The sequence below is a fragment of the Scyliorhinus canicula genome, chromosome 6 (assembly GCF_902713615.1).
Source record: "Scyliorhinus canicula chromosome 6, sScyCan1.1, whole genome shotgun sequence".
Classification (NCBI taxonomy): Eukaryota; Metazoa; Chordata; class Chondrichthyes; order Carcharhiniformes; family Scyliorhinidae; genus Scyliorhinus; species Scyliorhinus canicula.
In genome coordinates, this window is record NC_052151.1 from 59812408 (window position 1) to 59829345 (window position 16938).

At 49.8% G+C, this 16938-nt stretch overlaps 1 protein-coding gene across 1 annotated transcript in view; it reads left to right on the top strand.

Annotated features, from left to right (window-relative positions):
- LOC119967921 (sperm acrosome membrane-associated protein 1-like) overlaps positions 1 to 16938 on the top strand; it is a 254581-nt gene that overhangs the window by 202516 nt on the left and 35127 nt on the right. The window contains exon 5 of the mRNA XM_038801018.1: positions 4499 to 4634. Within this exon, the coding sequence (XP_038656946.1) occupies positions 4499 to 4634 (136 nt within the window). The remainder of the gene's footprint in view (positions 1 to 4498; positions 4635 to 16938) is intronic.

Genomic DNA, 16938 nt, shown 5'->3' on the forward strand with positions numbered 1-16938 from the left:
GGCGTGAGTGTGCTGCCGGCGAGGTGGAGAATCCTGCCGACGGAATCCAGCCCAGTGTACTTTAAATGGATCAACATGTCCCTTAAAAATAATGATTTGTGCATTTGTGTGTGTGTGTGTGTGTGTGAGGCGGTGGGAAGTTGAAGGCATGAGGTGCTGAGTACGGTGTCAGTTCTACTGATTTGAGCTCAGTGGTATGATGAGCGATCTCGGTAATTTTTTTAAAGAGGGCTTTATAATCGTTTGAGTTTTCATTAAACACTCTTACATAAGACATACATTGAGCCATGTTTTATACAACAATAGCTCGCATTTATACATAGAAAAGCTTCCCAAGGTGCTTCACAGAAGTACAATCAAGAGAAAATGGATGATAAACCGTAGAACAAGATTATAGGAGGGGTGACCAACAGCTGCATACAGTCCCTGAATGTTCTCCCCCTCTGTGGTTATATTCTGATATTCAGAACTAACAAGTAGAACTTAGTAAACGAAAGAGAAAATGCTGGAAAATCTCAGCAGGTCTGACAGCATCTGTAGGGAGAGAAAAGAGCTAACGTTTCGAGTCCAGACGACCCTTTGTCAAAGCTTAGTATTTGCAATGTTGGATAGAACAAAAATAAAGTTCCTTTATCACTGTAGAGTTAACAGAATACATTTCATATCAATAAGTGGAGGGAGGGGTCATGGGAAGGGGAAAGCGTCAAGTTTTCAAATAGAAACAGCACAGATCTTGGCAGGTGGCCCACTCTCCATTTCTCTGTTTATTCCAATAGATATCTGCCACACGAGTAACAGTGGGCAGGAAGGGATGTTGTACAGCATTTCCCACTGAAACACTGATGTTAATTGACCTATGTGGTCAGATGAGGTATGAAATGAAATGAAAATTGCTTATTGTCACGAGTAGGCTTCAAATGAAATTACTGTGAAAAGCCCCTAGTCGCCACATTCCGGCGCCTTTTCGGGGAGGCTGTTACGGGAATCGAACCGTGCTGCTGGCCTGCTTGGTCTGCTTTCAAAGCCAGCGATTTAGCCCTGTGCTAAACAGCCCCTATTAAACTACCACTCAGTTGGTAGCTGTCTCACCTTTAAGCCACATGTTTGGTCAGTTTAAGGTCCCATTCCAGGAATGGGGAACATTTGGGCAGCACGGTAGCATTGTGGGTAGCACAATCGCTTCACAGCTCCAGGGTCCCAGGTTCGATTCCGGCTTGGGTCACTGTCTGTGCGGAGTCTGCACATCCTCCCCGTGTGTGCGTGGGTTTCCTCCGTGTGCTCCGGTTTCCTCCCACAGTCCAAAGTTGTGCAGGTTAGGTGGATTGGCCATGATAAATTGCCCTTAGTGTCAAAAATTGCCCTTAGTGTTGGGTGGGGTTACTAGGTTATGGGGATAGGGTGGTGTTAACCTTGGGTAGGGTGCTCTTTCCAGGAGCCGGTGCAGACTCGATGGGCCGAATGGTCTCCTTCTGCACTGTAAATTCTATGAAATCTATGAATGGAGCATAAAATCAAGGCTGGCACTCAAGTGCAGTACTGAGGGAGAGCTGCACTATCAGAGGTACTGTGACGTTAAACCAAGGCCCTAATCTGCCCTCTCAGGTGGACATTAAAGATCCCTTTGTACAATTTCAAAGAAGAGCAGATTATCTCCAGTGCCCAGGCTGATATTTTACCCTTCGAACAGCATCATAAAAACAGATAATCTGCTCATTGTCGCATTGCTAATTGTGAGAGTTTTCTTGTGCAATTGGCTGCTAGACTTCCTATATTACAACAGTGCCGAAACTTCAAAAGAGCTTCATTGGCTGTAAGGCACTTTGGGACATCCTGTGATTATGAAAAGAATATATAAATGCAAATCTTTCCCTCTTTCTTTTACTTTGAAGAAAGCTTCTCAACAGTTTATTTTAACCAACCTGAACAGAGTTACGGAGAGAAACAACACTGCAGTAATATGATAGTTTTATTTCAACAGGCCATTAGAGAGCAGAGTGATCCTGAAAGCTTACATAAAAATAAATTGACACCTTAATGGCTACAGTTATGGTGTCGTATTTAATAGAGAAAACTCCATTCATTTCCAGAAATTAACATATTCTTCACTCTAAAATGAGCAAATGTTATTGTTGGGAAACTTGTTTCATAACACATTTAATAAAAAGAGTAATCTGATTTTGTACTTCAAGGAGCTCTTAGACTCCAATCAAAGGTAAAACTTGTTGAGATGTTCATTATTACCATGTTGTAGATCAACCTATGATTCTGCTATTTGTTTGGAAAAATTTGTAGACGTACAAGTACATTTATATTTAATTTGGTTAGTTACAACGGACACAACTGAACATATACTCTAACTTGGGCTAAAAATACCATTAATGTTGTTTTAAATTAATTAGTTAATACCTTCCAATTGTAATTCACTCCCTCCCACTGCTCCCGCCTCTTCAGGTTTGTCCACATAGGCTATCCTTTGTCCAGAGACCTTGGGTGGGATTCTGCGGGAATCGGTGGGGCGGGCAACTCTGGCAAGGAGTGGCATGAACCACTCCGGCATCGGGCCGCCCAGAAGGTGTGGAATCCCCCGCACCTTAAGGGGCTAGGCCGGCGCCAGAGTGGTTTGCGCCTCGCCGGGCGGTGCAGAAGAGTCTTGGCACCAGGCCAACCGGTGCCCACCGCCCGCCGGCGCAAGTTGGCACATGCGTGTGTGTGCCAGCATGTGCTGGCATTATTCCAGCGCATGTGCAGGGGGGGGTTCAACTCTGCGTCGGCCATCGCGAAGGTCCACAGCAGCCGACGCGGAGGAATAGAGTGTCCGCATGGCACCGGCCCGCCCGCGGATTGGTGGGCCCTGATCGCGGGCCAGGCCACCGTGGAGGCACCTCCTGGGGCCAGATCCCCCCACACTCCCCCGAGGACCCCGGAGGCCGCCCACACAGCCCGGTCCCGCCGGTAAGTACCTGTTGTAATTTACGCCGGCGGGACCGGCCTAAAACTGAGGGCCACTCGGCCCATCGCAGGCTGGAGAATCGCCGGGAGGGCCGCTGCTAGTGGCCGCCGACCGGCGCGGTGCGATTCCCGCCCCCTGGCGCCAGAGAATTCGGCAGCCGGCAGGGGCGGGATTCACGTCCCCCCTGGCGATTCTCCAACCCGGCGGGAGGGTCGGAGAATCCCGCCCCTTGACACTCTAATGAATGGTGGTGACTGTTATATAACCTTCTCTCAACGCTACAGCTAAAAGCTGGCAGAGACTGAGGGGGGGATCTGATAGAGATGTACACAATTATGGGAGGCATAGATAGGATAGATCGGAAGAATCTTTTCTCTATGGCAGAGGTGTCTAAGAACAGAGGGCAAAGGTTTAAGGTGAGGAGTAAATGGTTTAGAAGGGACATAAGGAAACATTTTTTCACCCAAAAGGCGGTGGAAATATGGAACATGCTGCCTGAGAGGTTAATGGAGGGAGGTGCGATCGCAACATTTTAAAAGCACCTGGAAAAGCACTTAAATTGCAAAGGCATAGTAGGCTATTGACCAAGTGCTGGTAAATGGGATTAGTATAGATTGGTATTTGATGGTCGGCACAGACGTGGTGAGCTGAAGGGCCTGTTTCTGTGCTTGTATGACTCCATGACACAAAAGAGCCTGGGAATGAGTCAGTGAGGAACCAACATTGTAGCAGTATAACTAGATTTTGCATCAGCATTTCCCCCCCACCAATTGTTTGTCAGGAAACACATCTGTAATATGTATCACTGACAGCTGAAATCCACTGACTTATTATTCAGCATGTCCATGATTTTATCTTTACCCATATTATAGTGTTGAAAATATCAACTTCAACTTGTCTTGTTTCTGCCATTGATTGCATTTGGTTCAAAAAGGGGAAAAGTGGGTATAGATTAGCATGATTATTGACTTGCCCCATTCCTTAAGATGTAATGGATGTTCCCTACAAATGACATTTGAAAGTCTGGTGATCGCAGCAAAACATGGTCATGTGACTAACATTGCAACCAATAGTTAGCAAAATAAATTGTCCCCCCACCCCCCCACTTTGTGTTGTTACATATATGTTTTTTTTAAACGTTTGCTATCTTTTTTGAAAATTGGGATTGTTCCTACTTGGCCCTGTGGAAACTGCTTATCACGTTCAGTTCCCTTTAGGCGCCAAGATAGGACATTCTGACTCAACCACCATCAGTGATGCATTATAATCGGCCCAACCAATGGCATTGAAAACTATCCAGATTTGTTTCCTCCTGTGGGCTGAAATGGAAAGTTTGACCATAGCACAGCAGCCCATCCAGCGTCCAGTTGCAAATTTACAACCGTCACTCATTATGGTGACACGAGGGTTTGAGTGACAGAAAGTCCTGGAGCTGACATGCAAAGCCATCTGGATGGGAAGTAGGTGCCATGTGAGACATGTGTACTTTTATATCTTTGATTGTCTGTACCAGCTCTGTTTAAAGCTGACGGTTTCACCTCTGGCCAGGAGCCGATTATTCTGAAAGAAGATCAACCCACCATCCACGTTGAAAAGGAAGACCAGCCAGTAGCATACCAGTGTGACACACTACTTGAAGGTGATGTTGTGGCATCTATAAAGTACTCAGTATATACTAATACTGGTATGTATTAAGGAAACACTGCGTTAGTCACACCTGTTTAGCACATAGAGTATTTTCTAGCAATTTGCTGCTATAATATAATTACGTTTTAGATTCGGCAGGGTTGATTTGAACCTCACTTTGCTCCGTGAGAATCCTGTGGGGGAGGGTTAAAATCAGGCCAAATTCACTTAGAAGTCTCAGACCACAACTTTTCCAATCTGCGACAGCAGGCATGTGAGGGGCACATTTAACTACAGAGCTATGGCCGATAAACTCATGATCTTACAAGGATCAGGGGGATGTCCACCTGGTGACTTAAACACCAGCAAAACCTAGTGTGATGCAGCAGAGTGGAGTGAAGAGGCCAATGTAAGGAACATTTTTGAGTCTTTGCAGGAACAATAAGAAATTCTTGTTCCCCCTGCCCTGCAAGCCTACCTCTCCCTCCTCCCCACACCAGCATCTTTTTTTGGGAACCATGCCCCAGCCCAGCTCTTATTTTTTTGCCGGAGTTCATTCCCTCAGGTCTCCAGAGCAGCTGGCTCCAGCCGCAATCCCTGCCTTTTGGCAATGATATCATTCTCTCCAGCTTCGAGCAGACTACCATCTCAATTATTCAAACATAGTTCAAATCAATTGTACTCCCTTCAGAAATGCTGAGTGCACTATCCATTCTGGGCCCCCAACACACTGCACCATCTTCCACCGTACCTGACTCCCAGCTCACTGCCACTGCATTACAATTAGGGATACCTGCTCCATTTTGTAGTCATGTATATTTATCACATATCTTTTGTTTGAATGCACCCAGAGCACCAAGCTTAAAATAAACTATAGAAATTAATTAATTTAATTTTTAAAAAAGTGTAGAAGAGCACATTTCTAGTAGGAAGTAGATTTGGGACAGATTTGAACTCTAAGTGAATGGGTTTTCAGTGGATGAAAATCTTTCCCTTCTGTCTTGTGGTTCGGGAATCATCACACAGAATGCTTAATTGAATTTACTGCCACATTACTCACTTCCAAACATCTTGCTATCCAATATGTAATCCTAAATAACTTATGGAAAACAGCAATCAGTTTTCCTTTTGGATTGGAGAAATTCTTTCACCACAACCTCTATATCTGGGAGTAAGCTTAATCCTTGTACTTACAATAAAGGAATGTACAGAAAGGCTGTTCTGTATATCTTCTCTGCAGTTTGCATATTGTATTCAAGTGCACTGTGCAGCATTGCGGCAGTGAAGGACTCGTGTTTAAAGAGGGACTCTTGCTGTGAACGTTTCTCTTTATAAACTTCACACTCCTATTAATATTTTAATTCTTTTAGATTCCGCTGTTCTTGATGAAACAATTCTCAGGATTTGGGTGTTGCTTCTTATTGCCCATATCTAGTTTTGAGTGACTTGGTCGGCCATTTCAGAGGGCAGATAAGGGTCAACCACATTGCTGCAGGTTTGGAGTCACATGTAGGCCAAGCTCGGTCAGGACAGCAGATTCGTTTCCCTAAAGGGCAACTGGGGTTTTACAATAATCTACTACCAGCTTTGTGATCACTTTTATTGACGCAATTTGGGATTTAAACTCTAGGTTATTAGTCCAGTCCTCAGGATTATTGGTCCAATAACATAACCACCACATCACCATAATCCCCAGTATGCACTTTCTACTGGCCAAAAAGGAAAGAGATTGATCTGCTCTCAAGTGTTTCCCACTTGTGACACTTTATAACTGACCTTCAACACTTATCAGAGCACCAAAAGGTGACTGGTCTGTTCTAGGTGCCTGACCCTTATAGTTCAGCTGAGGCCAAAGGTGTGGGTGACATTTATTCACCTTCAGTCGAGACCCTTTTTAGAATTAAAGCATAGTGATTAATTTTAAGATCACTTGCTATCTCTCTGTTTATAATCATTATTATAAATAAATAGTCTTCTTTAAACATGTATTGGCATAATTTGAATTATTTGGGAATATAAGCATGACCATCTGCATGTACAACTGGGTGGTTTCTCCATTTAAAGCTTCCCGATTGAACAAAGAACAAAGAAAATTACAACACAGGAACAGGCCCTTCGGCCCTCCCAGCCTGCGCTGATCCAGATCTTTTATCCAAACCTGTCGCCTATTTTCCAAAGATCTACTTCCCTCTGTTCCCCGCTCATTCATATATCTGTCCAGATGCATCTTAAATGATGCTATCGTGCCCGCCTCTACCACCTCCGCTGGCAAAGCGTTCCAGGCACCCACCACCCTCTGTGTAAAAAACTTTCCAAGCACATCTCCTTAAACTTTCCCCCTCTCACGTTGAAATTGTGACCCCTTGTAATTGACATCCCCACTCTTGGAAAAAGCTTGTTGCTATCCACCCTGTCCATACCTCTCATAATTTTGTAGACCTCAATCAGGTCCCCCCGCAACCTCCGTCTTTCCAACAAAAACAATCCTAATCTACTCAACCTTTCTTCATAGCTAGCACCCTCCATACCAGGCAACATCCTGGTGAACCTCCTCTGCACCTTCTCTAAAGCATCCACATCCTTCTGGTAATGTGGCGATCAGAACTGCAAGCAGTATTCCAAATGTGGCCTAACCAAAGTCCGATACAACTGTAACATGACCTGCCGACTCTTGTACTCAATACCCCGTCCGATGAAGGCAAGCATGCTGTATGCCTTCTTGACCACTCTATTGACCTGCACAGTCACCTTCAGGGTACAATGGACATGAACTCTCAGATCTCTCTGAACATCAATTTTCCCCAGGACTCTTCCATTGACCATATAGTTTGCTCTTGAATTATATCTTCCAAAATGCATCACCTCGCATTTGCCTGGATTAAACTCCATTTGCCTGGATTGGGAAGTGAATGGAGCACCGAGAGAAAAAGGTGCCAAACCTGTTGCGATGCTCTAATCTCTGATTGGCAGCCTCAGCAGCTATCCGCCCTGCACTGGCATGAGGATACAAATAAAGCATTTAACTAAATGTTAATGTCATTAATGGGCTGGAAGCCCAAGTCTCCATCCGCCCTCCCATCCCAGTTATTCTCTTGCCCCAGTGTGAAATCCACCCAGCGGGCTTTGGTGTAGGTTTGCCCAAGTGTGGACTCGAAGGTGGATTGAGGGGGTCACAGCATAACTGAGGCACCCCCCTAAAGACCATAGGATGCTGTCCCTCCCCCCTCAATGATGGAAACCCTGCCACCGCTCCCCCCACCCCCACTGACAAGTAGCGGCATCCACTCCCACCATAGGAATAATGGGTCACCCTCCCAAAGCACACACGCATGAGGGTAACCTGACCCCCCCCCCCACCGACACCCACAACAGACACCCCATTAGATCTTCATTAAACCCCCTTCAGAGACCCCCATCAGAGACCACCCCATAAGAAACCTCCATCAGAAACCCCCATCAGTCACCCCTGCCTGAAAGCCGAAGAGCAGTCTAAGCAATAGAGTGAAAAATAAATCACTGCATTTTCACTTTACCCTTTCCTAACATCTGCTGCCTCAGACAAAAGTGTTCAAAGCAGCAGATGTTAATAGTGTCAGAGGCTTCCTGAAACACCAAGGACACATCAAAGGGCTTCAAATCCCTTGACAGCCTTTGAAATGCAAATCTTCCATTCAATTTCACACAGTAATACATTTCTCTAGTCAATGATTGACAGTTTTATTGGTTCAGACAGAGCTGCTTACGGTGTTTCTTTATCTATATTTCCCTTCATGCTTGAATACATCTCAAGTGTCCTCCATTGATGCTAACCACAATGTTTACAAACACTCTTGCTATGATTGGTAGCTCCTCATTCCATGCAAATGAGCTAAGTGCTTTCAATTCCTCTTTTTTACAGCAGGGAAAGTTAAATAAACAAAGCCTTCACTTAACCCCAGTTTCTCTAATCTATCCATAAAACTGAACACCCTCATCCACTGAATAATTCTTCTGAATATTTTTGACATCCCCTTTAAAGCTTTTACATCCTTCCTAAAGTGAGCCCAGAACTGGACACAATACTCTAGTTGAGACCAAAGTAGTGTTTTATAACGATATCTCACAACTTTCTTACTTTTGTATTCTATGCTTCTAATTATAATACTAGAGGCTTATATGCCTTTTAATCACTTTCTCAACCTGCTGTGTCACCTCTATGAGGCCTCAACCCATGAGAGTGACGGCTCAAAACACCCCCCCCCCCCGCCCCCCCAACCACCCCCTCCCTCACCCCTGCATGTTTTGACAAAGTGTCAGAAAATCTGCTGAGAACACCCAACTTTTTCTCTGGGGAGAAACATATCAGTTTTCAGTCAGAAGTTGACTCTTTGCCATTTTCTGGTAAAATTTCAGCCTAAATGTGGTGGTGGGTGGGATTAGTAACGGGTTTCCCACTGATCAGCTGATCTTCTGCTTCAAACCACTGTTGTCCAGGTCTTGCTTCATATGGACTCACACTGCTTCAGTATCTGAGGAGTTTCGAATGGTGCTGAACATTATGCAATCATCTGCGTACATCCCCACATATGACCTTATGCTGGTGCACCGGAACATTATTGGACCTAGGACACTACCCTAGCCGTGTCCTGGGACTGTGATGATTGACTTCCAACAACCAAAACCATCTTCCTTTGTGCAAGGTATGACTCCAACCAGCAGAGAGTTTACCCCCTGATTCTCATTGACTCCAGTTTTGCTGGGGGTTCTTTGATGCCATACTCAGTCAAATGTTGCTTTGATGTCAAGAGCATTTGCTCTCATCTCACCTCTGGCATTCAGCTCTTTTGTCCATGTCTGAACCAAGGTTGTAATGAGGTCAGGAGTCGAGTGACCCTAGTGAACCCAAACTGAACATCAGTGAGCAGCTTATTACTGAACAAGTCCCCTTTGATAGCATTGTTGTTGACCCCTTCCATACCTTTGTTGATGATTGAGAATAGACTGATGGGGTGGTAATTGTTCCAGTTGGACTTGTCCTGTTTTTTTGTGGACAGAACAAACCTGGGCAATTTTCCACATGACCAGGTAGGTGCTAGTGTTGTAGCTGCACTGGAACAGCTTGGCTAGGGGCACGACAAGTTCTAGAGCACAAGTACTATTCCCAGAATATTGACAGGGCCCATAGCCGTTGCAGTGTCCAGTGCCTTCAGCCATTTCTTGATATCATGTAGGGTGAATTGAATTGGCTGAAGACTGACATCCGTCATTCTGGGTTCTTCAGGAGGCGGCCATTATATATATTTTTTTTAAATAATTTTTATTCAGATTTTCACAAAATATCAATAACAGAAAATATTAACAAAAAACAAAAATATTAACAATGAAGAAAAACAAAAAAGAACAACACCCCCCCCCCCCCCCCCCCCCCCCCCCCCCCCCCCCGCCGTTAAATACAAAAGCCCGTCCCTTCAACCCAACCCACCAAAACAACCCCCTCCCCTCCACCGGGCTGCTGCCGCTGCTGGCCTTTCTTTTCCCTACCGTTCTGCCAGGAAATCCAAGAAAGGCTGCCACCGCCTGAAAAACCCCTGTACTGATCCCCTCAGGGCAAATTTAACCCTCTCCAATTTGATGAACTCCGCCATATAGTTGATCCAGGCCTCTATGCTTGGGAGCCTCGCATCCTTCCACTGAAGAAGAATCCTCCGCCGGGCTACTAGAGACACAAAGGCCAGAACACTGGCCTCTTTCGCCTCCTGCACTCCCGGCTCCACTTCAACCCCAAATATTGCGAGTCCCCAGCCTGGCTTGACCCTGGATCCTATCACCCTCGACACCGTGCTTGCTACCCCCTTCCAAAATTCCCCCAGCGCTGGGCATGCCCAGAACATATGGGCATGGTTCGCTGGGCTCCCCGAGCACCTAGCACACCTGTCCTCTCCCCCAAAGAACCTACTCATCCTCGTCCCGGTCATATGAGCCCTATGTAGCACCTTGAACTGTATGAGGCTAAGCCTCGCACATGAAGAGGAGGAGTTCACTCTTTCCAGAGCATCCGCCCACGTCCCCTCCTCAATCTCCTCACCCAGCTCCTCTTCCCATTTACCCTTCAGCTCCTCCACCGAGGCCACGTCTACCTCCTGCATCACTTGGTATATGTCCGAAATCCTCCCCCGTCCAACCCACACCCCCGAGAGCACCCTGTCCTGGACCCCACGTGAGGGCAACAGAGGGAACCCCACCACCTGCCGCCTGGCAAACGCCCTTACCTGCATGTACCTAATAATGTTCCCCGGGGGAGCCCGAAATTCCCCTCTAACTCACCTACGCTCGCAAACTTCCCATCTACAAACAGGTCCCTCAACCTCCTAACACCTGCCCTGTGCCAACTCTGGAACCCGCCATCGATTCTCCCTGGAACAAACCGGTGGTTCCCCCGTATCGGGGCCTCCATCGAAACCCCCACCTCCCCCCTGTGCCGTCTCCATTGCCCCCTAATTTTGAGGGTAGCCGCCACCACCGGGCTCGTGGTATACATCGTTGGAGGGAGCGGCAATGGTGCCGTTACAAGCGCCGCCATGCTCGTGTCCACACAGGATGCCATATCCATCCTCTTCCATGCTGCCCCTTCCCCGTCCATTACCCACTTACGCACCATCGCTGCGTTGGCAGCCCAATAGTACCCACAGAGGTTGGGCAGTGCCAGCCCCCCCCCCCCCTTATCCCTGCCCCGTTCCAAAAACACCCTTCTCACCCTCGGGGTCCCGTGCGCCCAAACAAATCTTGGAATACTCCTGTTGACCCTCCTAAAAAAGGCCTTCGGGATAAGGATGGGGAGGCACTGGAACAGGAACAAAAACCTCGGGAGCACCGTCATCTTGACTGACTGCACCCTGCCCGCCAGCGACAGCGGCAACATGTCCCATCTTTTAAACTCCTCCTCCATTTGCTCCACCAGCCTTGTAAGGTTAAGTTTGTGTAGGGCCCCCCAGCTCCTGGCCACCTGGACTCCCAGGTACCTAAAGCTCCTCTCCGCCCTTTTTAGTGGGAGCCTACCAATACCCTCCTCCTGGTCCCCCGGGTGCACGACGAACAGCTCGCTCTTACCCAGGTTGAGCTTATACCCTGAGAAGTCCCTGAGAATCTTCATCACCTCCGGCATTCCCTCCACTGGGTCCGCCACATATAGCAATAAGTCATCCACATAAAGCGACACTCAGTGCTCCTCCCCACCCCGCACCAGTCCTCTCCAGTTCCTCGACTCCCTCAACGCCATGGCCAGGGGTTCGATCGGCAACGCAAAGAGCAAGGGGGACAGGGGACACCGCTGTCTCATCCCTTGGTATAACCGAAAGTACACCGATCTCCTCCTATTCGTGGCCACGCTCGCCATCGGGGCCTCCTATAACAACCTCACCCATCTGACAAATCCCTCCCCAAACCCAAACCTTTCCAGCACCTCCCACAAGTACCACCACTCAACCCTATCAAAGGCCTTCTCCACGTCTAGCACCACCACTATCTCCGCTTCCCCCGCTACCGCCGGCATCATAATAACATTCAAGAGCCGCCGTATGTTGGTGTTCAGCTGCCTTCCCTTCACGAACCCCGTCTGGTCCTCGTGGATGACCCACGGCACACAGTCCTCTATCCTTGTGGCCAAGATCTTCGCCAACAGCTTGGCGTCTACATTTAACAGCGAGATCGTCCTGTATGATCCACACTGCAGGGGGTCCTTGTCCCGCTTAAGGATGAAGGAAATCAGCACCTGGGACATAGTCGGGGGCAAAGCCCCCCCTTCCCTTGCCTCGTTAAAGGTCCAAACCAACAGGGGACCCAGCAGGTCTGCATACATTTTATAGAATTCGACCAGGAACCCATCTGGCCCCGGTGCCTTCCCCGACTGCCTACTCCCTATCCCTTTGACCAGCTCCTCCAGCTCAAGCGGTGCCCCCAGTCCCTCCACCTGCCTCTCCTCCACCTTCGGGAATCTCTAGCCGGTCCAAGAAGCGCCCCATTCACCCTCCGCTGGGGGTTCGGACCGATACAATTCCTCGTAAAAGTCCCTGAAGACCCCATTGATGTCTGCCCCCCTTCGCACCACATTCCCTCCCCTATCCTTAACTCCACCAATCTCCCTGGCCGCACCCCGCTTACGGAGCTGATGCGCCAGCATCCTACTCGCCTTCTCCCCATATTCATAAACCTCTCCCTGTGCCTTCCTCCACTGAGCCTCCGCCTTTCTGGTGGTCAGTAAGTCGAACTTGGCCTGAAGACTACGCCACTCCCCCAGCAATCCCTCCTCTGGAGCCTCCACGTATCTCCTATCCACCCTCACCAACTCACCCACCAGCCTCTCCCTCTCTCTCTGCTCCCTCCTCTCCCTAGGGGCTCGGATGGAGATCAACTCCCCTCTAATCACCGCCTTCAATGCCTCCCAGACCGTCCCCACTCGAACCTCCCCATTATCATTGGCCTCCAGGTACCTCTTAATACATCCTCCAACCCGCCCGCCCACCTCCTCATCTGCCAGCAGCCCCACCTCCAAGCGCCAGAGCGGGCGCTGGTCTCTCTCCTCCCCCAGCTCGAGGTCCACCCAGTGCGGGGCATGATCCGAAATGACTATCGCCGAATATTCGGCACCCTCCACCCTCGAAACCAGCCCCCTGCTCATAATAAAAAAATTGATCCGGGAATAGGCCTTGTGCACATGGGAAAAGAATGAAAACTCCCTGGCCCTCGGCCACGCAAACCTCCAAGGATCCACCCCTCCCATCTGGTCCATAAACCCCCTCAACACCTTAGCCGCCACTGGCCTCCTACCCGTCCTGGACCTGGATCGATCCAATGGGGGATCCAGCACTGTATTGAAGTCCCCCTCCCCCATTATCAGGCCCCCCGTCTCCAGATCTGGAATGCGGCCCAACATGCGCCGCATAAAACCCGTATCGTCCCAATTCGGAGCGTATACGTTCACCAGCACCACCCGCTCCCCCTGCAGCTTGCCGCTCACCATCACATACCTCCCGCCGCTGTCCGCCACCACATTTGACGCCTCAAACGACACCCATTTTCCCACCAGGATCGCCACCCCCCCCGATTTTTTGCATCCAGCCCCGAATGAAATACCTGGCCTCCCCAGCCCTTCCTCAGTCTAACCTGGTCCGCCACCTTCAGGTGCGTCTCCTGAAGCATGGCCACGTCCGCCTTCAGCCCCTTCGGGTGCGTAAACACACGGGCCCGTTTGACCGGCCCATTCAGTCCCCTCACATTCTAAGTTATCAGCCGGATCAGGGGGTTCCCTGCCCCCCTCCCTCGCTGTAGCCACCGAAGCTGGCCACTTCCCGACATAAAATGGAACATTGAGTTGCATGCAGGGAAAATTGGACAATGACAGGGAGGCAAGCAGGTTGCAGAACCTCTCTGTGGATTCTGTCTGTGAAGAAACCAGACAGCATAGAAACTAACAAGCTGCCCATATTAAGTGAGCGATTCCCGGTGATTCCCGGGCACAATGGACACAACAATTAGAGGAGATTGAAACATTCTATAGAAGGTCAGACATTCCGGTGCCAGTGGAGTCTGAAACAAAGGACACCAATAAGGTGGAAAGAACCGCCCAGTGATCGAGGAACAGCCCCGTTATTGGGGAAATTCAAATCAATCGATTGGGAAGAGACCCAATCGATTGCAAGTTTATAGAGGGTCTGCCCAGATGGGCGCAAAACCCAAAACAGTATAAGACAGAGACCCTGACCCCAGCTCTTAGCCGGCCCTCCCAGCAGAACACCTTTGCAGCAGCTCTCCAGGACTGTGAACATGAGGAGAGGCCTGGCCAATTGCTACACCGACAAGTAAGTGTCATAAAACGCACGCTACGAGAGTAGACACTCCTGACCCCTTTAGTCCACACCAACTGGAAGCCTGCGGATCCAGGACAAAGCAAGAGGCCATTGTTCCCTGATCCGGCAGTTCCCTTATTTCAGATAAGTATTGGCCTAAGTAGTGGTAGGAACAGTTTAGTCTTAGTTTATATGCATGCGTAGCAAATAACTGTGTAATAATAAACGTGTCTTGTTTGAACTTACTAACTGGTGTATTGAGTCATTGATCTGAACTTGAACTTGAATCTTGTGGCGGTATCATAAGAATACCTGGCGACTCTAGAGCTTAGGAATGAAACAGAGCCAATTGAGTGTAAAGCACACTCACCCAGAACGAGCAACACTGCCGACTAGCCATAACCCTTCCCCTGCCCGCCACTGGCCAGCGCCCCCCGCTCGGCCCGTTCCCCACGGCGGCAAACCCCCATCCCGACCCCCCCTGCATACTCCAGCTCCTTCCTGGCCATTCCAGCAGCACCCCTGTACCCCCCACCCCCTCCCCCCCAAGCTAGGACCCCTCCCAGCCGCGTTACTCCCTCCATAATACTCCCATAAGTCAGCTGGCTCCTGCTGACCCTGGCAACTCCCGCCACTCCTCCGACCCCTCCCAGCGTGGGGCTACCCCTCCTCCCCAATGCCCACCAGCAGGCTCTCCTCCTCCCCCTCCCGCTCTCACGCGGGAAAAAAAGAAAAAAAGAGCCCGCGCTTCTCAGCTCCAACCCCGCCCCCATCCACCCTCAGCACGGGAAAAAGCCCACACTTTCCACCTGCCCGACCCGCCTCTTCTAAGGCAGCTCCCATTGTCGGCCCAAGCCCCTCGCGGGGCCCCAGCCCCCTTCCCACCATCAGCGCCCCACACTACATATCTACCCCCCACCTCGAGCCCATCCACCGAACCCACGCAAAAAGACAGTGCCCCGCTCGCCTTGAAAACCACACAGAACCAGCATTTAACAGAAAGCCCCCCCTCGGAAAATAACACAGTTACATACAGACCCCCGCTCCCAACCCTCAGTTTGAGTCCAACTTCTCAGCCTGCACAAAGGCCCACGCCTCCTCCGGGGACTCGAAGTAAAAGTGTCGGTCCTTGTAGGTGACCCACAAACGCGCCGGCTGCAACATGCCAAACTTCACTCCTTTGCTGTGTAGCACCACCTTCGTCCGGTTGTACCCAGCCCTCCGCTTAGCCACCTCCGCACTCCAGTCCTGGTAGATCCGCACCACCGCGTTCTCCCACCTGCTACTCCGCTCCTTCTTGGCCCACCTGAGCACACACTCCCGGTCAACGAACCGGTGGAACCGCACCAGCACCGCCCGTGGCGGCTCATTCGGCTTGGGCCTCCTTGCCATTATTCTGTGGGCCCCCTCCAGCTCCAGGGACCCCTGGAAGGACCCAGCTCCCACCAGCGAATTCAGCAGGACGACCACGCAGGCTCCCAAGTCCGACCCCTCCAGCCCCTCCGGGAGGTCCAGGATCCGCAAATTTTTCCGCCTCGACCGGTTCTCCATCTCCTCGAACCGCTCCTGACACTTTTTGTGGAGCGCCTCATGCATCTCCACCTTTACCGCGAGGGCTAAGGCCTCATCCTCTCTTTCAGAGGCCTGCTGTCGGATCTCCCGGATTTCCACCCCCTGGGCTGTCTCCCTCCAGCAGCTTGCTGGAAGCCTTCAACGGCTCTAGCAGCTCCACTTTGAGCTCCCGAAAGCAGTGCTGGAGAGTCTCCTGCTGCTCCTGCACCCACTGCCTCCATTCGACTAGGTCTCCGCCGGCCGCCATCTTGTGCTTCTTCCCTCGCGTTTTCTTTGGCGCTGCCACCGCTCTCTTGCTTGCCCCACTCCTGGTCCAGGCCATACACCAATGGGGAACTGCTGCTGACTCCTTCCCACGTCAGGAATCGTCGAAAAAGTGCCGCTGGGGGCCCTAATAAGAGCCCAAAGGTCCGTTCCTGGCGGGAGCTGCCGAACGTGCGGCTTAGCTCCGCATAGCCGCAACCGGAAGTCCGCGGAGGCGGCCATTATAGATCACAAACCAGCACTTCTGGCTGAAGCTGTGTATAGAACATAGAACATAAAACAGTACAGCACAGTACAGGCCCTTTGATGTTGTGCCAACCATTTATCCTAATCTAAGATCAGCCTAACCTACACCCCTTCAATATACTGTTGTACATGCGCCTGTCCAAGAGTCGCTTAAACGCCCGTAATTATTCTGACTCCATCATCTCTGCTGGCAGTGCATTCCACGCATCCACAATTCTCTGTGTAAAGAACCTACTTCTGATATCTCCCCTATACCTTCCTCCAATCATCTTAAAATTATGTTCCCTCATGACAGCCATTTTCACCCTGGGGAAAAGTCTGGCTATCCACTCTATCCATACCTCTCATCACCTATTACACCTCTATCAAGTCACCTCTCTTCCTTCTTCGCTCCAGTGAGAATAGCCTTGGCTCCCTCAACCTTTCTTCATAAGACATGCCCTCCAGTCCAGACAGCAT